This window comes from Hippopotamus amphibius, chromosome 7, assembly GCF_030028045.1.
Source record: "Hippopotamus amphibius kiboko isolate mHipAmp2 chromosome 7, mHipAmp2.hap2, whole genome shotgun sequence".
Lineage (NCBI taxonomy): Eukaryota > Metazoa > Chordata > Mammalia > Artiodactyla > Hippopotamidae > Hippopotamus > Hippopotamus amphibius.
This window is the reverse complement of record NC_080192.1, coordinates 73012846-73037266: the sequence shown is the minus strand read 5'-3', so window position 1 is coordinate 73037266 and position 24421 is coordinate 73012846. Positions and strand designations below refer to the sequence as shown.

The following is a 24421-nucleotide window of genomic DNA, read 5'->3' as shown; positions in this document are numbered from 1 at the left end:
AAGAGTAGCCCCCAGTTGCCACAACTAGAGAAAGCCCACGAGTAGCAACGAAGACCCACAACAGTTAAAAATAAAATAATAAAATCTTTAGAAAAATAAAAATAAACTGGACTAGAAAGAGACATTGAGAGGCTAACAAGCCCCATTTCCAGACAAACGTAAGTGAATCATGTTCTCACGCCATCTCAGCCATCAGTAAAGAGCCCCCAGTAAAGACCTTCTCTATTCCTCTGCTTTCCTATTTCTTATAAAATAGCGAGAAAGCACAGGATTTTTATTTAGCTATCTTTAATGCTATGCTGTTCTGGTTGACTTTACCCCTTGGGTAAATCTCCCTGCTCACATCCTACTCACCTGCTTTAACAGGTGGAGTTCTGGAAGAAGGGTAGGAGCCATCAATTCTTCTTTGGTTTGTTCATACCACTGAGTGCCCTTTACAAATGTAAAAGGAGAGTCACAATTCACTACATAGTCAGGGAAAAGTACAAAAAAGAGACATCACTCTACACTTCCCCTTCCCTGCAGTTTGCAGACAGATTGTCAAATAGCACAAAATCCTCTCTGATACTCAGATCTGACAGGGTTACTGTTTACAATCCCTTGCAGAGCCAGCTCCACCTTCCAGCACTCTGAGCCCTGCACTTTACCTGCCAGCAGTACTGCAGCTCTGCCCTTGTGAGGCCTCTGGATTTCTGCACGTTGTCTTCTCTGCTGGCAACGTGTCTGGCTCAGCTGGCAAATCTCAGCCCAGACAGCATCTCTACTATGACGCCCTCCCAACCCCCAGCAGTGCTGGACGGGAGCACATGTCTGCTCCCCTGCATCCCACACAAACCTCCAATCATCACATGCTATTCTTGCTGCATCCACACCTGACTCCCCCAGTGACCAAAGTTCCTTAAGGAAAATGACAATGTCATCTCAACTTTGTACCCAGAGCCTAGCACAGTTTTGATACATGGAAGGTACCTAACAATTTCTGAAGGATACATGACTTGTTATCTATCTGTGCAAAGATCTCTCATCACATACACAACCTTGGGCTTTAAAGCACTCTGCTAACAAATCTAAGACTCATTCTTACACAATTCATTTTTTAGAACACCACTATCAGCTGTGGAAGGTTAATAGGGACATTTTCAAACTACAAGCTCTAAAGATAAAAGAGCAGCTGATGGTCTCTAAAATATTACACCCAAATGAGCCTGAATGGCCTGGCAGGGTGTACAAGAACTTTGGAAGCTTCAATTTTTATGAGAGTTCAACTCACTATTGTCATCTTCTAAAGGACAACACTTTTGAAATATTTTCAGGTGCAAAGATGGATGAGTGGCAATAAAATTACAAATAAACAATAGGGGGAGAGAGTTACCTTATAGGTCACTTCTAAGAGGGCGTAGCAGGGTGTGTTTGTGTCCACATCCACGGGCACGAGAAGTCTCGGTTCTGCAGCCAGCACATACAGGTGCCGAAGAGCCTGGAGGTGATACCTGCTCACAGAAAACACAGAAAGGTGGTTTAAAAGAAGAAAAAAGATGATGGTAGCATGAGCTCTACAATCTGCTGTGGCCTACGAGCTGAGCCAAGTCAGAGCCGAGTGATACTGTCCCAGGACAGCAATCCTAAAGGGAGAGGATGAGATGCAGTTAAAAAGTAATGAAGAAATTCTCTTTAAAAATTATAGACGTGATCCTTGACCCAATACTTCTTTACTTGAGTTTTCCCAGTTAAGAAGTTTTATAGGGAAGTAAAACTTATCTAAACATGAAAATATTTAGTAATAAATTGATCACTTATAAAGTCAGTTTTCAAATATCCTTTTCTGTTCAACACAGGCATCTCTTTTCACCTTCTAAGGGATTTACTTCTAATTCTTTCTTTTTCTTTTTCTTTTTTCTTAAGGGTTGAGGGGAGAGAGGGAAAGAAAGAGTGACAGTTTTCCTCGGACAGAAAAGCTCCTCTACATGTACATCCCAGTACACAAATATAAACACACACACCCGGAACATAATACACCAAAAATTAATGGGTGAGATATGACAATATCTTTCTTTCTGCAAGTGTGCTTTTCTGAGTTTTCAAAAACTTTTTTAAAACTTTAAAATTTATATTTTAGAATTGAAACACGCAAAAAGTTTTCACATTTTAAGATTCCATAAAAAAGGATAAAACGAGACTTCAAATTTATTTTTCTTTCCACCCAAATCTACCCCCCCCCAAAAAAAACTGGTTAGAAATTAAATCAAGGCCAGAAAAAAACTGATACATGTCAGTTACATAAAGCTGGTTAGAAATTAAATCAAGGCCAGAAAAAACTGATACATGTCAGTTACATAAAGCTTCCTGGTACGTATCACCAAATTGCTTTGCTTAAAACAGCTGACACTCTGACAAGCAACATGTGAGGGTGGCCCTCCCTGTACCCTAACCAATAGCTGACTTTAACAACTCAAAAAAAACCTTCCATAAACTTGACAAATGAAATACACTTGTCGGGGTTATAGTAATTTAATAATATTCATAATTTAATAATGTTCTTATGCACCACCTATTATTAAAGTATGGACTTCAGATCAGGCTACTTTTGTCAAACAGCAATCTTTCTGTCATTACTGGGTATACATCTATGCTGTAGTTTTAAATGATGGCTTAGTTACTGCAGTGAGTGCTCCCTCTCTTGATCCTTCTCTGAGCAGATTGCTGGGGGTGCCTTCAGTTTAGCTCATGGAGCATCTTAGATGTCACTGGGACATAAGAAGCTGTTTATTTCCTTTCCTCCACAAACAGTAGAGGTTGGCAAGGCCTGAAAGTTGTAGGGAAATTGAAGTGTTGGTGGTTCTCTGTGCTCTAAAATGCAGAGCTTTTGTGTTATCAGACTGCTTCTCCACGTTTGAGGTTCTACTGCTCACTGCCACTTCTAGATTGTCTGATTCTTTGCTGCATTTTGCTTTTCTTGTCTCTTGTCAATTATACAAAACTTCTCAGCATTCATGTAAAAGAGGGGAAAAAACAGAATTCATACAGACAGTGCCACTAAATCAGACAAATTTCTCTCTTGGAATTACAAAATTTTGCCAAAACATATTCATCTTCTCTTAGTTACTGTCTTTTGTATGATGAGTTTTTCCCTAAAGATAACCTTGTCCAGCCTACTTCTGGGTTTAGAGCAGTTCTACTGTCTGGTGAATGGCGAAGACGGATTAGTCATCAGATGCCCAAAGTTCTCTTCCAGCTTCATATTTCACAAGAGAAACTTTTTAAAAGATTCACCCAGGAAGATAACTAAGTTCAAGAACAAAATAAAGCTAAATTGCAAACGAGTCCATGGGACCAAAATGCAATCAAATTGCCCCTTTAGAGAACTTAAAGATCACATGAGGAAAATCACTGGACTCACCGGTTGTCAGTGCTGTGAGCAGGGAAGTGCGGGTAGAGGGCACAGAGGAGAGCGGCAATGGAAGAGTTTGATGTGCTTAAAGAGTACCTGCAAAACACGTTCGGGAGGCAAAGACGTTATTAATCATGCTGTGCAAACTTTCACAGCATTCTCGAGAATCAGGAGACTGAGGTATTGTGGCAAGGTACACTGATGAAACTAATAACACCTTGGTCAATACAAGTATGTCAATACTGTGAACATTTTACATTATGGTTAGTCCTTAAGCCATTTCAACATTACCTACTATTTAAAGCAGAAGTGACTTTTCACAAATGTTAAATTTTAAAACTTGAATTAGTAAGCAAAGTTTTAACCTAAAAGGTAGTTGAGACCGTGAGTACAATTCTAGGTTACAGATTTTTGAAAAACTCATGTGTAAAGTATGCTACCTTCTCCAGTTTTATATATACCTATTTATAGAAATATAAACCTTACTTCTAAACATACAGGGTTTTTTTTTATTGGATATCTCAAACATTTCTTTTTCATTTCTGTAAAGCATAAGCATTTCCTTAGAATGCTGGACTAAATAAAAGTCAAAAGCTATCATTAAAAAGTTACAATGAATGGATAAACAATTCTTCCTTGAAAAACATAGTTTCTTTTTTCTTATCAATACAATAATTTACAAAGGCCACATACTCCTAGTAAAATCTTTTGAAATTTTCCTTCAATTATTTTACTGTTGCTCAAATTCAGCATGGCAAATAGGCAGATTAGTCTGAAGTATTAGTTTTTTAAAAATATTTTGAAATAACAATGATTCAGAACATCACATAAAACCACTGTTGTCACTATTCAATATACATACACCTTTTATTATTCAGATACACATATACACATCCCCAAATCTCTTTCCTTATTTTTTTTTAATAATTAGGGTATCAAGTGAGAACTTAGCATTTATCATGCACACATATATTTAATTAAGAAGAGATTTCAAAATTTAAATATGGAAATAAATCTATGTTGATATGTGCACAGACTAGGCCATTTTCTGTCTACCACTTTGATAAAACCAAAATCCAAAGATAAACATTAGATATTAATGTTAGAAACTTTGAGATTAAGAACAAAGGGTGTAACTATGCTATGAGAAATGTAAATGTTGTCACAGAGCACACATAATCATTCAAAGATTTTTAAAAAAAATCACTAGAAAAGCAGCAGCAGAATGGGAGAAAATCTGCTCAATATGAAAGAAGAACAAGTAGGGTCATGCAGTGTGTGATGACAAAAGATGAGATTAAATAAGAGAATAAAATAAATGCAGGGGCTTATTTTGAAAGGAGATAAATTAGCAAAAATCATAAAATGAGAATTTTCATAATATTTTCTTAACCATTCTTAATTTTAAACAATTAGAAGAAACTTCTATAAAACCTGTCCAAAGGGAATGAATGCACACCCTTCTAATAATCTTTACCTTTTTACATCTGAAAGGGTGAGTCCCAATGTTTAATTCAGCCTTAAGAGTGTAAAATAAACCTACTGACTTATAGAAAGTATGTCAGTTGTCCAAGGTCACATACACTAGACCTAAATAAATGAAAGGATACACCATACTCACAGATTGAGAGACTCAATGTTATAACAGTTTCAATTCCTCACAGATTGAGAGACTCAATGTTATAACAGTTTCAATTTCTCCAAACTGAAGGATAGACTCAATGCAATTCCAATCAATATTTTATCATATTATTTAGTGTGGAAAAATTAAAAACAAATTTCACTATTTATATAAAATGCAAAGAGCCAAGAACAGAAAAACACATTTTTGAAGAAGAAATCTCAGTTTGGAGGACTTACTCTAACTGGATATCAAAACTTATTATAAAACTACAATAATTAAGACAAGTGTGGTACTGTGCAAGTAGAGAAAAATAGACAATTGAACATAACAGCCCAGAAATAAACACATGTATATGGACCCTTAATTCATAACAAAAGTGGTGCAACAGAATATTAGAGAAAGGCTAAACTTGTTGATACCAGTAGGGTGTCAACTGGGGGAAAAAAACACAGAAATATCAGTTCCAGGTAGATTTTAAATCCAAATGTGAATGGAAAAGCCTAAAAACTTCTAGGAGATAAATAAGAGAATATGTTCCTTTCTGGTGGCTAAGGAAATATTTCATCAGAAGGACAAAAAAGTACAAACCATGAAAGAAAAATATTAATAATTCTGTTCATCAAAAGACAACATTAAGAGAGTTAAAAGGCAAGCCACAGAGTAGGAGAAGATAACTATAACATACAAAACTGACAAAGGTCTTAGGACCATAATGATAAACTAATATGGAACAGTCAAATTAACAGCAGCAGAAAGTAGAACAGTGGTTGCCAGGGGGTGGGGGCAGGGGGAAATGAAGTGTAGCTTTTTAAAGGGTATAGTATAGATTCAGTTTCGCAAAATGAAAAAATTTTGGAGATTGGTTGCACAGCAATGTGAATATATCTAATACTACTGAACTGTACATTTAAAAATGGTTAAGATGGGAGACTTTATGTTATGCATATTACACCACAAATAAAAATTTAAAAATTAATAAACCAACATGAAAATGGGTAGCAAGAGATTTGGACATCACAAAAGATTTTTCAGTTGGCCATTAAAGATATAAAAAGGTGTCAAATACCATTATTCAGGAAAATAGAAACTAAAACCATAATGAGATGCTACTACCTGATAGCTAAAATTAAGAAGGCTAATAATAACAGGTGTTGACAGGACAGGGAGCACTTGGAATTTCATATGATACTGACAGGTATGTAAGATAGTAAAGCCACTTAGGGGTACTGATGGCATTATTTACTGAAACAGAACATACATACACAATCCTATGACCCAGTTTTACTCATAGATCTACACACAACAGAATCAAAAATATACACAAGAATATTCATAACAGTGTTATTCACAACAGTCCCAAACTAGAAAACAAACATATCCATCACTAACAGAGCAGATTAATAACGGTGGTATAACCACACAGTGGAATTCAATAGCACTGAAACATGAATAAACCAATGCTACACACAACTAGGATGAATCTCAAAAGTAATGTTAAGCAAAAGAAATAAAGTACAAAAGGATACATAGCATATGATTCCATCTGAATTTCAAAAACAGGCAAAACCAGTCAAAGCTGTTATTAGAAGGCTACACTGCAGTTATCTTTGGGTAGAAGTAAGGTAGTAGTGAACTGGGAGGAACATAGCAGGGCTGGAGATGGATGTTCTGAGTTACATCTTGATCTATGTAATATCAAAAGAGATTTTCATACTGTAAGTAGTTCACTGAGTCATGCTCCTATGATTTGCACACTTTTCTGTAAATGTATTTTTATTCAAAACAGATCACTGAAAGCCAAGGAAGTCTTATAAAGGGATAAGGTGGTCAGGAATGACAGATGCTGGAAAGAGAGCAAAAAAGTTGAAAACTAAGGAAATGTCATAGGATCTGGTGACTGACAGTGTTCATGACCATTATGAGAAGGCAATTTAGTAGAAGAGTAAAATCATTAAAGAGTGGGGAACGAGAGGTGATGCAATGAAGCACTGAGTACGGACTCTTCTGAGAAATGCAGTGATGCCAAGGGTGTTAGAGGGAGGATGGTAACTCTACAAAGGGGGGCACAAACTGATGGTTAAACTATAAAGAAGCCTTTTTTAAATGTAATAATGCCAAAAGATAAGCTAACCACTAGTCAGAATCGAAAATTTTCAGGCATCTTCAAAATCAAAATAAGTCACTCTTAAAAGATCCTGCTCATGAGATCTTTTCATTGAGGAAAAAAATACATATTCATTTACCTTCCTCCTCCCAAAAACAGAAGTCCAAGGGCCATGTGATGGGCTAAGTGGAAACCATAGTTCATTTCACCACCTGTTTTCATGTGCAAGAAGCGACAAAGCTGCAAAACCTTCAGGTTCCCCGAGCCAGCCATCACCATGGCGAGAGACAGCAGCACCACACTCAGGCAAGTCTCCAGGTTGTAAGGACCTGTCTGGAGACGCAGAAGATGACACACTACCCCTGCTGTGCTACGCTTTCTTTACTATCAAAACTAAAGCTGCCAGCATTAGACTACAGATGTTGACGACTTTAAAAAATCTGAAAAAACAAATATTTTCCCTGATTATGAAATTTAAGCTCCAGGTCGAAAATTCAGAAAATAAAGTATCAAAGGGAAAAAACAATCACTTGGAACACTAACAGCTATAAACATTCTGGCTTTCTTTTTCTTCATATCTGTCCCTGTATCTATTTTCTTTTTAATGAAATAGAGATATTACTATAACATAGTATTTTTAAGCTTTTTAATCTATTTTATTTTATTTTATTTTATTATAAGCAATCTTCACTCATAAAAAATTCTTACAAAACATGATTTTGATAGTTCCTCTATATATAACAATGTAGATACACCATAGTCCACTTTTTGACTACTTTTAGATTTTTTGATGCTTCCAATTTTCTAATATAAATAATGTTGATTAAATCTGTGGGGTTTCTTTTAACTAGGAAATAAAATCTTGCAGTCTTACTATCATCAGAGCAGCAATCTTCAAAAGCAATTGCATTTTTACTAAGTACTAATTTTTTCAAAAAGCAGTTACCAACATTCAGTACTGAGAGCTGCATAAAGTATAACAAGCCATGAAGGTTATGGCTTTCCTTACTCATTCTCTTGTCACAAGAATTAGGTACCTTCAAGGGCAGTCACACCCTCACCTAATTAATATCCCAGAACTAAAATACAAAGATGAGCCAAAGCTTCAAATCTCCCATTCTAAATTCAAACACTGTACAGATATTTGACAACACATAAGTAATTGGATTATCAGTGAATTTTCTTTTTTTTTTCCCAGAACTTTATTGGAGTATAATTGCTTCACACTGTTGTGCTAGTTTCTGCTGTACAACAAAATGAATCAGCTATCTTTACGCATATATCCCCATATTCCCTCCCTCTGGAGCTTCCCTCCCACCCTCTGTGTCCCATCCAAGTTTTCTTCAAGTTTAATTTTATTCCCAAGAAGAATCATCATAAAAAAAGACTTACTACAGAAGCATTGGGTGCAGACAAATAAGTCATAAAATCTTTTGCAAATTTATGCTGGAAAAACAAAAGAAAAAATTTATGGTTAAAAGAAGCATACTAAGGCTCTGTAAAAAAAGAAAACAGAGTAAACGAAGATATTTCTTACCAAACAGTTAAATGCTGATAAGTTTTCTGAGCCAGCAAATCGAAAACCCAGGGATAGACAAGCTCCTGCAATTATGTAGACATGTGCTTGCCTGAAAACAGATCAAAAGAAATTTAAATACTGCCCTAGTTTTGCTTTAAAATTCATTGTTACTATTACGTGGGGATACAAATAATAAATATTCCTATTCTCTAAATTATCAATACTTTATACTCTTCTGGGAATGCTCAACTGTGCCTCTACTCAATCAACTGGACAGATTTCCATCCTGTTTTCCTCAGCGGAAGCACCATGTGGCTCTTGCTGATGAAGTCTGCCTCTTGCCTGCACTGTTTCAAATGCAGCAAAAGATGATAATTTTCAATAATCACTGCCAATTTTTTTTAATGGATAGGATAAAAGATGAATAGTTAAATCTCAGATACCGTTTTTTAAGGGTAAGAACTCTATAGAGAGCTAAACAAAAAAACAAACTTGTGAACATGCGATAAATAATGCTTAGAAACATGGGGGATTCAGAATAATTACTCAAAATCAAGGACAGTATTACTCCTACACAGTATATTTCAATTCCTTTATCTGACAGATGCTAGAGTAGCTAATTTGTATTACATGTTTCAGGACTTACGACAAGGTTTCCAAATTCAAATCCTCTGAGCACGGCAATTCAATTTCACTGAGAGAGATACTATTTTCTCTAATAATCTGTCAAGACAGAAAGCAAGAATACTCGGACATTACCATTCAAGTTACAAGTATTTAATAATTTGAAGAATAACATACTGCTTATGGCCATACACATATAAGCTTTACCAAACCATCTCATTCAAAGGCCTTTATTTTAATCACATTGAATGCAATCCAATTTCAAATCTAAAATGGGCCAAATAACTGAATAGGGCTGAACGAATATAAACTGAAGGACTTAGGTATATTCTGAATCAATAACAAAGTAATATTTCATGCCACCAAACTGAAATGCAAAGATGATGGCCACAGAGCAGAGCTAGGGCAGTGGTGAGGGAAAGCAGTGGGGAAAGTGGAAGAAAGCAGTCGGAGAGAACTCTAACCAGAGACATATACTTCTTACTCATGAATGTTTCTAGTGTTAAACCTACCTGCCTACCAAAGGTGAGATTAGTTACCAGATTAATTACCCAAGCTAAACTAATCTGTCAATATGTTAGTCTGTAACTACTGTTTAGAAACACATCCCTTTCCTTTTAGTATAAGTAGTGAACAAGAATTTATTTTTTTAAAAAATACAGAGAATATCTAATTTTAACAACCAAGAACTGATTTAACTCTTTTCACTTAAGTACAAATAAAAAAAGATAAAGCTATATATTTTCTAAACTTATGAATGCAAGTACACAGATGTAAAACTCTGAAGATGTATTCCTATAATTATTTTTAGAAGACTGTTCAGGGGAGTAATATTTCATGATGCTTTCTACAACAAACCAATAAGTATTTGAAAGTCGCTTATGACACAATCTTCTTATGTACTGAATATCACCAAATCAAAAAACTTGAAATACCTTTTCTCTTTGACAATCTCAATGAGGTAAGCAATTATGTTGGCTGTGTAATATAGGCTGATAACTACTTCCAGCTTTCTTCCTTCCTCTTGTCTTTATTTTTAATTTTGGATGTATTTACTCAGAAATTGAACGACATTCTGAAAAACTGATATAACTCCAAAGTGAGTAATGAATATATTCATGGATAACCTAATTAGAACATTCATATAAATTAGCAATATCATACAGGAATGGAATATTTCTATTTTGACAGCAGACATTTATCAGCTCCTTTTTGTCTTCAAAAGAGCACGGAGCCTGGAGCTTGACAGCCTACGTTCTCATCCCAGCAGGGCCACACACTTGCCAGGGGACATCTATAAAATGAGCAAAAATAAAATTCCTACCTTCTAGGTTTCTGTGAGAATTAGAGGACTTAACCTACTCAAAACTCTTAAAATTAATGCTTGGTGCATATTCTTTGTGTTAGCTGCCATCATTATCATTATTATAGATCCGTACCATTCCTATCACAAGACCCCACTTGATCATAAACCACTTAAAAGCATCACTAAAAACTTGGGTTATAAATAACTGTGTGTGTGGTGGGGGGGACACTCTTCAACCTAGTCCTTGTTATCTTCTCTATGGTCTCCTAAAGTTTAAAAAAAAATAGTAAGAAACATAAGGAGTAATCAAAGGGAAATGTATAATCACTTAAAGGCAGGTTGAGGCACACAGGAAATGAACAAGAAAAGAGCACCAAACTGCTCTGTGTTGTACAGAGTCTAACACAAAAATCTCAAGCTCTGAAGTCCTAACAGCTAGTTTCAGTTTTACCCCACCTCTTACTAGCTGGGTGATTCTGGACCAGTCTGTCCTCTTTCAACATAACAGCTCTAGCTACCGTGTGTGAGTTGCTAGGAATGAAAGATAGAAAAGACACGGTAGCTGGCCTTGAAGAGTTCATGATCTAATAGATACACAGACAATCAAAAGCAGTACATCATTCCCACCCATACAATGGGGGCAATACTTGAATAATTTACAGCGCAACACTGCAAAAAAAGAAAAATATTAGGCTGTAGAGTAAAGCTTTTTATGAAGGAAAAAGTGCTGTGAAGATGCTAGTCATTGTATGTGACACATGCCTTAAATTCAAACAAAGCAGTTTACAAAGTGACCTTTTTAATCCCACTTTTGATGCTAAGTTGCTCCCTACAACTGCTACAAAATGAGTGAGCGAGGACTAGGAGAAAGTAGAGAGTAATAGGCAATACCAACCAACAGAACTGTGAACTTGTTACGTGCTCTACCGGGTATCCCTGATGTAATAGAGACCAAATTTAAAATTATTAAGTCTGAAGTAAAAGAAATGTCAAAGAGAGAACTTTATATTGAAAGCCCAAGGGACTTCCCTGGTGGTCCAGTGGTTAAGACTCTGCGCTCCCAATGCAGGGGGCCCAGGTTCGATCCCTGGACAGGGAACTAGATCCCACATGCTGCAACTAAGAGCCTGCATGCCGGAGCCGCAACAAAGATCCCACATACCACAACCCGGCATAGCTAGATAAATAAATTAATTGATTACTCAATTTAAAAAAAATAAAAGTCCAAGGACTACATTTCCACAAAAGTTTAAATAAAGAACTGACATTAATTTTCACCTTCCATTTGAGAATGGTTACTTGTACACATGTTTAACCTGACTTTGCAAACTAAACTTAGCAAATTTAGTAAATTAAAGTTTTCTCGTAGTCAGTCTACATGTCTTAAATGTAGCACAGAATTTAGTATGGTGTCTTGCATGCAAAGGATCAACAAACATATGCTGAGTGAAGCAATGGAAGAAAAAGTATACTTTCATCCCACGATGTACATTTTAAAGGGTACTTTCCAAAAGGAACTGATACCTCTGACAGCTAAATGTGCTAGGAGTTAAATATCTTCCTGACCCATGATCCATGTGTGAGCAAGGCAGACTCAGCCTCCAGAGGATAAGAGAACTAAACTAAGACTAGAACTGGCAAACAAGAGATAGGGTTTGACATTTGATTACACGTAAATTAACTGCTTTAAAACAAAATGTATTTGTGTGTGTGGGTATGTGTGGGTGTGTGTGTGTGTACACAAATACATACACAGAGAGATGTAAGTATGTATGTATCAATACTCTTTAGAGGAATACAACAGAAACTAGAGTCGTCAAAAGACAACATGTACAATGTCCCAGATACAAATCAAGATTACTTAACATAAGAACAAAAAATGCAACATATTCTCAGGAGAAAAGACCATGGAAAACAACCCTGAAATGGTCATACTATTGGCATTAGAAGAGAAGGATTTTAAAGCAGCAGTTCTAACTAGAAGGACAATATACCCATAATGAGTGAAAACAGAAAATCTCATCAGAAAAAGAATAAATGATAAAAAAAGGAAAAAACAACTAAAAAGTACAATAAATGAAAATTTAAAATTCACTTCATGTACGAAAACAAAATGCCTGCAGTAAGATAAATCAATAGAAACCATGCAACCTGTAGAAAAGACAGAAAAAGAATAAAAGACCAGTCATCTAATTTTTGACAAAGGAGGCACGGGAATACAATAAGGAGAAGGTGTTTTCAACAGTGTTGGCACAACTAAATATATATTTTTTAAATGAAAACCTTAACCCTTATCCTCATACCAAAAACAAAATTACTTTGAGATGAAATTACATAATTATACATAAAAGCTAAACATCAGGGCTTTTAGGAAGAAAAAGACCTTCAGGCTAGGCAAATATTTTTTCCAGGGGACATAAAAAACCATAAAATTAAAAATTGATAAATTAGATATTATCACATTTAAAAAATTTTCTACTCATCAAAAAGTATTACTAAGAAAATGCAGAGACAAGCCAGAGATTATGTAAAACATTTATCTGACAAAGGATAGGCTTCCAGAATATATAAAAAATTCTAGCACCTGAGTAATAAAAAGATAAATACAAAAACTTTTTTAATGGGCAAAAGATACAGACATTTCATTAAAAAAAAGATATATGAAGAAGCAATAAGCAAATGAAAACGTTCTCAACATGCAAACTGCAACTACAATAAGATATCATTACCTGTGTACCAGCAGAGCTAAAATTAAAAGACTAACACCACCAATACTGGCGAGCTGTGCAGCAGCTACAAGACACGCAGCAGCCAGCATTCTCATACACTGCGGGTCCAAGTGTAAAATGGTGCAACATCTTTTGAAAAAGGTTTACCAGTCCTTACAAACACACCATCTACTAAACACACCATCTACTCTGTGCCTCAGTAATTCCAATCCTAAGTATTTACTCAAGAGAAACGGAAACATATATATTTGCATAAGAATATTTATGGCAGCTTGCCTGGTATTAACCAAAACCTGGAACCAGCCAAGGCGATGAACAAAGAGGAACTGGAAAAAGAAACTGTGGTGCAGTCATACAATAGGATACTACTTAACAATAAACAGGCTGAACTACCGATATACTCAATAGTATCTCAAAATCATGCTGAACGAAAAGTCTTACATAAAAGGATATATCTGTGATTCCATCAATATAAAGTTCTGTATCAGGCAAACTAATCTATTTTGGAGAAAAAAATCAGAAAATTGGTTGCCTTGGGGGTGAGGAGTGAGTGCACAGACTGAGTAGGAAGGGAAATTCTGGCCATTTTTATAAACGTTTGTTTCCATAAACTTATACATTAGTCAAATTTTATCAAATAGTATAATTAAAATCTGTGCAGTTCATTATATACAAATTTTATCTTAAAAGGAAGAGAGAAAAGGTAAATACTGAATGCTAGTTAATAATACACATGCTGAAATACTTAAGAGAAAAGTGTACGACTATCTGTAATTTAACTGTGAACTTCATCAAAAAATGATGGTTTGGATAGAGGAAGAGATAAGTGGATAGATGTCTGACTAAAGAAGTTTATACAGTAAAATATTAATTGTAGAATCTAATCGGTTATATGGGCATTTGTATAAAATTCTTTCAACCTTTCATTTTGAAATTTTCTTATTAAAACATTGGAGGAAGCACCCTAGCATTCTGAAGGATAAATAGATTATTTTCTAAATACAAGGGTACTAAGGATGTGGACAGCTAATTAAAGGGCAAATTTAATTACAATACTTATAATATTTGATTTGGAGTTTTTACAAAAAAGTCTGCTTATTTTTAACTATTTGGCTTATTGGGTAAATATACCATAAAGTAATTAAAACAACTTCTTATATATAAGATAAAAATTGTCAAAAAGTATAACAGTATTTTAGATCAATGTGAGCTTATTTAGGATAAAAATGTCAAAAATACTTTTTTAGGGTTCTTTGATACATTTAGCTTTTAAAAATCACAATTTCTAGGGCTCTGTAACTGAAAAAGGAAGGCTGTGGTCTGTGCTCAGCACACAATCTCAAAATGAAAGTTCCTACGTTTTCAAGAAATATAGTAATCATAACCATCACTATCGCCTTCAAAAGAAAAAGTATTTTGTGGGGTTTTAGAAAAATCCCACAAGAAATCATAATTTTATGTGATTAAAGATATAATATTTATTATACGTACGTACTTGAGGAACGTTGCTATCAACCCACTTGGAATTTGGTAAAATATCATCCCACAAAATCAGGCACCGAGCAAGTGTCTTAAAAATGCAATACAGAAAAATTAATTACAGCAGGCAAAATTCATAGATTTTGTAACAATGATTTTTATAACTAATTTAAGAATTAGTCCCAACTGTTGGATATTCTGAAAAATAAAGTAAGTATGTAGTATCAACCTAAGCCACTCATTAAAATAAGCTGAAGATTTAGATTTAACACAAAAAACCTAAAATTGATTTGACCGTCATCAAAGTCTGGAGGAGTTGGAGAGAAGTTTTTAAAACTTGCTCCATAAAAGAAAAATCATGAAGAACCATAAATAGATCTGTCTACATAATTTAAAAGCCTTTCATATGCTAAAAACATACATTTAAACATGATAGAGGTAAAATCTGAGGTAATTATGTCAATTACTGTCACTAATCATACCTTTAACAGTATTATTGAGTTCTTAGTAATAATGAAAGAATGTAAAATAAAGCCCCAGCGACTTGTTTATTAGGAAGTTTTGAATAACAATATAAAAAGTTAAAATGTCACTCCAAGTATTATATATCAGTGTGGTTGGTTATCTTAGCAATTCCTACAGTTACAGTTGGGAAATTTCAAAAGAATACTACCAATTACATATATACACGATGGATTAACAGTAAAGCTTCCTTGTGGAGACATTTTATAGACTCCTCATGTGAAGAGAAATGAAAAACTGCAAAGTACCATACCCTAAGTAAGAGAAATTCTGGCTTCACAAAGTCCAGCAAATACATGGTGTCGGGAGCTCGGAGCCAATCTGCAATGGATCTGTGGTGGTGGATACCAGCAAGTGTTATTGCTCAAAAAGAGAATAAGATAATCAAGAATTGCAAGACAGATTTCAAGAATTTTCTTTCCATTCCAACCACTGTCCTATTTTTTTCCCATAGTACTTCACGTCCTCCCAACATAATATTTAGTACGTATGTATGTCTTACTATAAGCTCCCTAAGGGCAGATATTCTTAGTTTTCTTTTATTCACTGAAACATCTCCAGGGCCAAGAAAGCAACGTCATATACTTTCATCCAAAGAGCAGATGAATAAATCTGTTTTAAACCACTTTGTTAATTGTGCAAACATTCACTTTGCCTAAAAAGGGAATTTACAACACTGAAAAATTTCTTGAATCTTAGAATGTTTTTTAAATTAAAACACTTAAAACCCAACTTATTCTTCTATGCAAAATGTAAAAGAATAAATGCCAAACATCTACTTTCAAGTGTCAGCACTAATTACGGGGGTTGGGGAGGCAGAAGGTATGGTCATTAGGAAAGCTCTTGAACTAAGCAGAAACCATTTTTATGAACAGAACCAGGAAGACAATAATGCTAAGTATTTCTGATTTATCCAGTCCTCATCACAATGAGCAAAACTAATGAGAAGGAATTTAGACATCGTTTGTCAGTGATATCAACTATAAAATAAAAATGAATAGAAACTGGCAACCATATTCTCAAATAGCATTAAAATAACCAAATGTGTTATTTCTAGATAAAAATCTATATAACTTGTAGTATCTGAGAGCACTAAAATCAGGCTGATCTACTACAGGAGAGGTAAACACAGTAAGATAATTTAGCTTTATTAATGAGGTCAGAAAGGAAGTCACACGGTCATGTCAAGAGATGGAGTGGGGAGATGTGGTACCTGTTATTGGTTTTTAAGTAGATCATGGCCAAAGCAAGAGTGGCACCTGGACAAGTTACATCCACATTTATGGTATCTCCTTCCTATCGAAAGAAAAGTTTGTGTAAAAGAGCTTTGAATTATTATAAAATTCTTCTGAATACTAGCCTATGCTTGAAATTAACATATTTACAAATCTTAGTGTGAAAACTACTATTTTCAAATTAACTTCATAGCTTCCAGAAGTTTGATCTATTGTGTGATTTGGACTTACTTTGATTTGATAACTTGGAGATTTATGTTTCTCCCTGTGCATCCCTGCTTGAAAGCGCCTATGGCCTCCAACCATGTACTGATAAAGCTGCTCAGGCACATTGAGATCCGACATACCTATCAAATTACTGCCGTGCTGGAAAACAAAGTAACAGACATGTGAAAGGAAATTTTACAGAATAAGATCCATACCATATACCCATAACAAAGAAGAGAATAAACTAACTTCAAAGCCAGCCTTCTGGTTTTTTATCAATTAAAATAAATATTCCTCATGAGTTAATATTCAGTCTATTAATAATTCACATTAAAAATTATAATACAAACACAGGCAAGTTAATACTTTCATTTCATAAAATACATAAAGGCTTCAAAATACAGTTAATTGCACTAACGGTTAAAGAAAATATTAGGTAGATAAATGAAACCTGAACTATGAACATCTGAACCTTTCATTATTGTGCCTGTGGATTACTGCAGCAATAATAACTATAATAATAAAAATAACTTAGTGAACACTTAACTCTCTTCGAGGCACGATTCTGTGTGTTTAACATGCATTAACTTACTTAATATGACAATTCAATCAAATAGCTAGTATTTTACAGGTGAGGAAAGGGAGGCACAAAGAGATTATGCCCAAGGTTATATAGCTAGTAAGAGGCAGCAGTGGATGTAAAACAAGGCAGTTTGGTTCCACACTCTATAGAGCTGCTTAACTACTAGACAATACTGTAGTTAAATGATGTGACTCACGGGTCAGGACCAGCATTCAGGTCCCAGTTCCCAGTATGATGCTTTACCATTGTTTCATCTGCCTCTTTAGTTCATGTACCAAATGTCAGGAGTCAAAAGCCTAACCGACAGTCAACTTTCTTTTTATGATTCAGTTTCAGTACCACACTGTATTGGTGGTACTTCAAAGGACCCACATTCCAGCTGACATAGTCATTTAAAGTTTCTGGTAATCCTACACTACATCTACTGGATGGGGTTAAAGATGGGTCAGAGTGATACTGCATTCTGTCACAAAGCAGCTGCCATTGTGGCAACGTTCTGGGATACCTAGCGAACATCAGGGCACCAAAAGAGAGTTCTGGTTTATCTCTAAGTAACTACGACAGACTCTTAAGGCTCTCCATCACAAACACATTTTCATTTTTTTCTGTTTTCTGACTGAGTGGACTGTCATTTCTTCACCTTATGTCTTCAACTCTTTTCAAGAAATTCCATTCCCTTAGTTCATTCATGAACACTTACATCTATGCCAGGAGAAAGAAACCTTAAAGCATCACTCTTCACTACAATTTCTCTCCATTCCCAAATCTAGAAACTTAAAAAATATCCAGAAAGAAGAAAGAGCTGAGAATCAGGGTAAGTTAAGTCACAGTAAGGCAGAGTGGTATTCAGAGTAAAGTGTCAAGGCTATTTGTCTCAACAAGAAGAATTCATAACAAGCACCTGAAGACACAGACTCTGCTTACCCCCAAGCACACCATGCCCAAAGCCAAGCCAGCAGCCAAAGAGTAAGACTCTCTGTCCGTGCAGTATTCCATTTCAGGACCAGGGGGCCGTCCTATAAAACAGAAAGTAACACGGTTCAAACTGACCTCTTAAAATCTTAACTCATAAAAGTTTTAGAGTTACTTTCTAGTAGGTCGCATAAGAACTATGGATTCAATATAATCCCACTCGGAAAGATCTGACGTTTTCACAAATGGTGTCCACAACTATCAGTTTACTACAAAATAAAGCCCAAACGTGGTTCTTCTAATTTGCCAATTTGAAAGCAATGACTTCAAAATATTGTCAAACCTTGAGTTTTATAAAAACATATATAAACACATATATATATATAATACATATAAAAAAAAATACCAAAAAGTAGGAAAAAACTTTTAAAGGGGAGGGATGTTCAAAAAAGCTTCAATTTGTAATTTCTTTCCTTTTATTCTTGTTCTGTTATCTTCAAACCTGTTCATTAAATGTAGTAAAAACATGTTCAAATACTGATAAGGAATAGGAAAAACACTTCCTTTAAGTTTTTAAGAATGTTAAATATTATACATTAGGACACTTATTTTGAGTCTATGTAATACTGAGTCCTACTATGATAGAATTTATCTGTATTGATGCTAAAAGTTTGACTGGATGCAAAATTCATACTTTAAAAAGTACCCCCTAATTCTAACTCCACCCTCTTTTGGGCAGCAAAATGTATTACATATAAAGATCCCTTCCTCCAAAAAAAAAGTTCACATTCCTGGAATTTCATCCCCAGGAAAAAAATTTTTTTAAAAAGAAAGAAAAACTTATCCACATGTAATCAGTGCAATGTTTACTGCTTAATAGCAAAGAATTAAAAGCTACCTAAAAGTCCTAAAAATAAGAAAATGATCAGGCAATTTATAGAAAACCAACTCAATGAGCTATTACACAATATAAAATTAATTTTAAAAGCCATTTATGACAATGACATATAAAAAGGGCAATACAAAAACAGTATGTACAGTATGTAATTATACAAAAGAGCATATGCATATGAATAAAGAAGAAATCTTCTGCATACAATATGAAACAGCTGTGCTATGGCCGTGAGATATGTGTAGTACTGGCACCATTAGATATCATTATGATACAAAGAATGTTACATTACCTTATAGATGAACAAGCTTTAAAAGCCAATCCTGAGTATCTTCTGAATACGCATTTCTCAAATCAATTATGCTATTACATATTTTGCTAACAGGGAAATTTCAGTTTTGTGAATAATTTATGTCATCACTGTAGTAGACTACATTGTTGATTCCAATTCTTCACTGCCCTACAATGCCAGTATACATATATATATATCCACACTCCTGACAGAGTCTCCTAGAGTACCTGAATATGTGTCTGGCTTTGAACTAGGATCCTGGCTGGCATAATGTAAGCAAAGGCCTGAAATGTGCTTCTATTATTTGGTTCTCCCTCTTGCCCTTCTGTCATCACCATAAAAGAAGACTGGGTCCCAGAATAAGGCATTTGGAGCAGAGTCTGAGCAGCAGACCCACAGATCTACAGCCTGAAGCACAGATGCCCAGGCCAATTTTGTGGCTATCCTGGAATACACGTAGAGAGACCCTGAATAGGACTGAACAAGACATATAAGTATGTATCTAAATTACTGATCATATTAATAATGCTAACAGCATTTCCATTTGTCAGAAAAAGATGACAACATGTAAGACATATTTTCAAAAAATGTAACTGAGGTGAAAACATAAAAAAATGCATTTCATCACAAACATACCCACCAGCATGTAAACGAGGAAAGCAGGAGTCAATCACTTCCATTCTGTCAGAGTGCTACTGTCCAACAGAATAAACACTGTGCTTTTAGGGATCAAAACAACTTTGAATTTTAAGTGTAGACCATTGCTAGACATTGCCTGCCAAACACAGAGCAGGATAAACAGCATGCTTATGACAACAAGCTACCTCCTTAAATTGGACCACTGGAGCTCAGCAGTGGGCCGGTCGAGTAAGTATGCAGACTAATAACCTGCATAGTAACACCAGCCTTGCAAAACATTACTCACAGTTTTTTTCTTTATTAGTATAGCTCATTCTATGCTCACCAAAGCTACTATTATTTCCTTAATTTTTTTAATCTTACTATTACTATCATTTTTACTTTGGTTCCCGTGGAATGGGAAATACATGCTTATGAAACCACAGCACTATTAGTGCCATACCTATTTCAGCCAACAGGACTTCTGCAGTATGCCTGTGAGCTGTCCCCTGATAAATGAGGCCAATGCCAACCACCGCAGCCACTTGGACATTGTGAGGAACATCAAGCTCCGTGGACGTTGGGGGTAAGAGAGCAGGAATGTGGATGCTAAGAAGCCGTGTAATCGACATATCCATGGTGCCTAGTTTAGCAGCAGAAACACCAAGGAGCAGTCCAATGCTTGTCATCTCATGACCCTAAGACAGAAAATAGAATGAGACTTAAGGCACTGCCAAAACAAATATATAGTTTTAAATAAAATACTGCCTGCCAGTACTTTTAATAAGTACTTTTCTGTGACAGGCACAGTGAAAGGCTCCAAGAACACACAAGCAAACTAAACGACATGGTCCTTGCTCTGATGAAGTTAGTGCCCTTGGGGGGGGGGGGTGTTAAACTAAAAAATAAATATTATTAAAAACTCATAAAATGAAAAAGTATAAAGATTATGAAAGAGTATTTTAACAGAGCCTAATTTAGATTAGGAGGGACTGGAGAATTATTAGGAACCTCTAAAAAGTAAAGTTTACAATACAGAATGAGTACAAATCAGCCAGGCAAAGTAGCAAAAAGGGAGGGCACTCAAGTTAGAAAGTGAGAGAGAATGATGTCAGGTGAGGGAATGACATGTAAATGACTCTGAGATGATTCAAAAATAAATCCTCACACTGACGTTCAACTGACTACAAGGGTGTCAAGACGATTCAATGGGAAAAAAAGAGCTTTTTCAAAAAATGATGCTGTGATAACTGTAGAGCTTGTAAAAGAATGAAATTGGTCCCCTTCCTTACATCATATATAAAATTAACTTCAAGTAAGATGTGACTAAAAGTAAAAAACTCTTGGAAGAAAACATAGGTGTAAATCTATGTAATAGGTGTAAACCCAAGGGATCTTGGAGTAGGCAGTAACTTCTTAGATATGACACCAAATGCACAGCAACCAAAAAAAAAAAAAAAAAAAAACCAGATGAATTGGACTTCATCAAAATTCAAAACTTTTGTGCTTCAAAGACACCATCAGAAAGTAATAAGACAACCCAAAAGACAACACAATGGCAGAAAACTCTTGCAAATCATGTATCTGTTAATGGACTGGTATCCAGAATGCCTAAAGAACTCTTACAACTCAACAATAAAGACAACCAAGTAAAAAATAAGCAAAGGATTGGAATAGATATTTCTCCAAAGATGATATATAAATGACCAATGGTCATGTGTGAAGAAGTTCGATATCATTAGCCATCTAGGAAATAAATGCAAATCAAAACCACACTGAGATACTACTTCACACCTACTAAGATGACTCTAATTAAAAAGACAGATAATAACAAGTGTTAGCAAGAGTGCAGAGAAACGGGAACCCAAATGTACTGCTGCTGGGATTATAAAATGATGCATGCAGCCCCTCTGGAAAACAGTTTGGTAGTTCTTCAAAAATTTAAACAAAGAGTTACCATGTGACCCAGCAATTCCACTCCTAGGAATATACCCAAGAGAAATGAAAACATTCATCCACAGCAAAACGTGTACATAAATGTTCATAGTAGCATTATTCATAATAGTCAAAAAAGTAGTAATAACTCAAGTACCCATCAACTGATGAATGAAAAAATATGTCTATCTATGCAATGACTATCTATTCAGGAATAAAAAGCAATGAAGTACTAATACATGGTACAACGTGGACAAACCCTGAAAACATTACAGTAAGCAAAAGAAGCCAGTCATCAAAGATCACATATTGTTTGCTTCCATTTATATAAAATGTCCACAGTAGGCAAATCTCTAGAGACAGAAAGTAGATTAGCAGTTTGCCAGGGGCTGAAGGGACAGTGGAATAGAAAGTGACTACTACTGCGTAGGGGGTTCCTTCATGAGATGTTGAAGATATTCTAAAATTAACCGTGGGGACTTCCCCTGCCGTCCAGTAGTTAAGACTGCCTTCCAATGCAGGAGGTGTGGGTTCAGTCCCTAGTTGGGGAACTAAGATCCCACATGTCATGCAGTGTGGCCAAAAATTAAAAAGTAATAAAAAATAAAAAATAAAATTAACAGTGGTAATGGGTGCACAATTCTGTGTATGTAATAAAACCACTGAATTGCATACTTTATATGGGTAAACTTTTATGGCATAAAAGTGGAAGAGTTTATGCCAAGAGAAATAGTTTGGTCTGCCAAGGAGCTAAAACAGTCTCTATGGTTGGAGCATGGGGAGCAAGGGAAAGAGAGGCACAAAGTAAGGCTGCAGAAGTGAGTAGGCCCACACAGGCTCCCAGAATGTACATTAAAAGCAATGGGAAACATATGATCCAGTAATCCCACTACTGGGCACATACCCAAAGAAAACCATAATCCGAAAAGAAACATGTACCATAATGTTTATTGCAGCACTATTTACAATAGCCAGGACATGGAAGCAACCTAAATGCCCATCAACAAATGAATGGATACAGAAGATGTGGCATATATATACAATGGAATATTACTCAGCTACAAAAAGGGATGAGATGGAGCTATATGTAATGAGGTGGATAGAACCAGAGTCTGTCATACAGAGTGAAGTAAGTCAGAAAGAAAAAGACAAATATTGTATGCTAATTCACATATACGGAATCTAAAAATGGTACTGATGTACTCAGTGACAAGACAAGAACAAAAACGCAGATGCAGAGAATGGACTGGAGAACTCGAGGTCTGGGGGTGTGGGGGGTGAAAGGGAAGCTGAGACGAAGTGAGAGAGTAGCATAGACATATATACTACCAACTGTAAAATAGATAGCCAGTGGGAAGCTGCTGCATAACAAAGGGAGTTCAACTCGAGGATGGATGATGCCTTAGAGGACTGGGACGGGGAGGGTGGGGGGGGCGTCGAGGGAGGGAGGGAATACGGGGATATGTGTATAAAAACAGATGATTGAATTTGGTGTACCCCTCAAAAAATAATAAATAAATAAATTAAATTAAGTTAAAAAAAAAAAGCAATGGGAAAAAAAAAGCAATGAAAGATCATTAAACAGTTTGACCAGGGAAGTGATATATGCCAATTTACATTTTAGAAAGATTACTCTGCCTGCTATGAGAAGAATGCACTCAGAGGTATAAGATTGAAGGAGAGCAAAAAGAACAACTAGGAGCTACTGTGATAAGCCAGGAACCAGCAGCACGCATTCTCACCTTGGTCAGGTAGTCATGGATATTGAGAGTAGCCAGCTTGGTAAGGTGTCCGTTCAGACCCAGGGCCATGAGAAAGCCAGCATACTCATTGGCTAACTCAGCGTGCTTGGGCTTGTTGTAGACAATCCAGGCTGAGTCGATTTGGGAGGCAGGGGCTATCTTCAGGCCGGCAGCCACGCCATTGTGGAAGCTGGCCCAGCTGGTCATGTTGGGAGGCACGTCGATGTTCCCGCTGTTCAGGTCTACTGTGGTGTTCCGAGGAGGCGCCCGCCCTACGCAGGCAAACAAAATGTAAAACTGAGAGAACAAAACTTCACAAAGCCGAAACTGTTCAATTTAGATTTTTAAGAACAGAGATCACTTTGCTACATTCAGAAACCTTAACTCCATAATACCTGTAATGATATTAGGTTACTCTGCGTACTTAAGCTTTTATACATGTGAGTCAATTGAGGCAAGGTGTAAAACCGTAACTGTGTAAAATAATTCACTGTCCTTTTTGCTAAAATACATGGGTCTATAACAAGATAACTGATACCAGTTTTGCTTTATGCAGATCTGATTAGGATACCCACTGCTTTGAAATCTTTCTTTCAAACAGCAGGACGCTTACTGAAAAATAAACTGAAAATTAACATCGCAAACTACATGAATAACAAATCCCAACATGTGATGGATAATGATGTTAATTTCATATGTGCCATCCCATT

The 24421-nt window shown here is 35.7% G+C and overlaps 1 protein-coding gene and 1 non-coding gene across 9 annotated transcripts in view; one reads left to right on the top strand and one right to left on the bottom strand.

The window, feature by feature from the left end:
- Positions 1-24421, bottom strand: part of ANAPC1 (anaphase promoting complex subunit 1) — a 99103-nt gene that overhangs the window by 31731 nt on the left and 42951 nt on the right. For all 8 annotated transcript variants that reach the window (XM_057741023.1, XM_057741024.1, XM_057741025.1 and 5 more), the window contains exons 28-41: positions 23712-23983; positions 20498-20732; positions 18245-18336; positions 16762-16896; positions 16509-16591; positions 15549-15627; positions 14790-14864; positions 9282-9358; positions 8654-8744; positions 8509-8562; positions 7256-7449; positions 3398-3484; positions 1373-1490; positions 355-432 (exon numbers count right to left, since the gene is read on the bottom strand). In XM_057741023.1, the coding sequence (XP_057597006.1) occupies positions 355-432; positions 1373-1490; positions 3398-3484; positions 7256-7449; positions 8509-8562; positions 8654-8744; positions 9282-9358; positions 14790-14864; positions 15549-15627; positions 16509-16591; positions 16762-16896; positions 18245-18336; positions 20498-20732; positions 23712-23983 (1670 nt within the window). The remainder of the gene's footprint in view (positions 1-354; positions 433-1372; positions 1491-3397; positions 3485-7255; positions 7450-8508; positions 8563-8653; positions 8745-9281; positions 9359-14789; positions 14865-15548; positions 15628-16508; positions 16592-16761; positions 16897-18244; positions 18337-20497; positions 20733-23711; positions 23984-24421) is intronic.
- On the top strand, positions 11592-11664 carry TRNAG-CCC (transfer RNA glycine (anticodon CCC)). The gene has a single exon. It is a non-coding gene; the product is annotated as a tRNA-Gly (tRNA).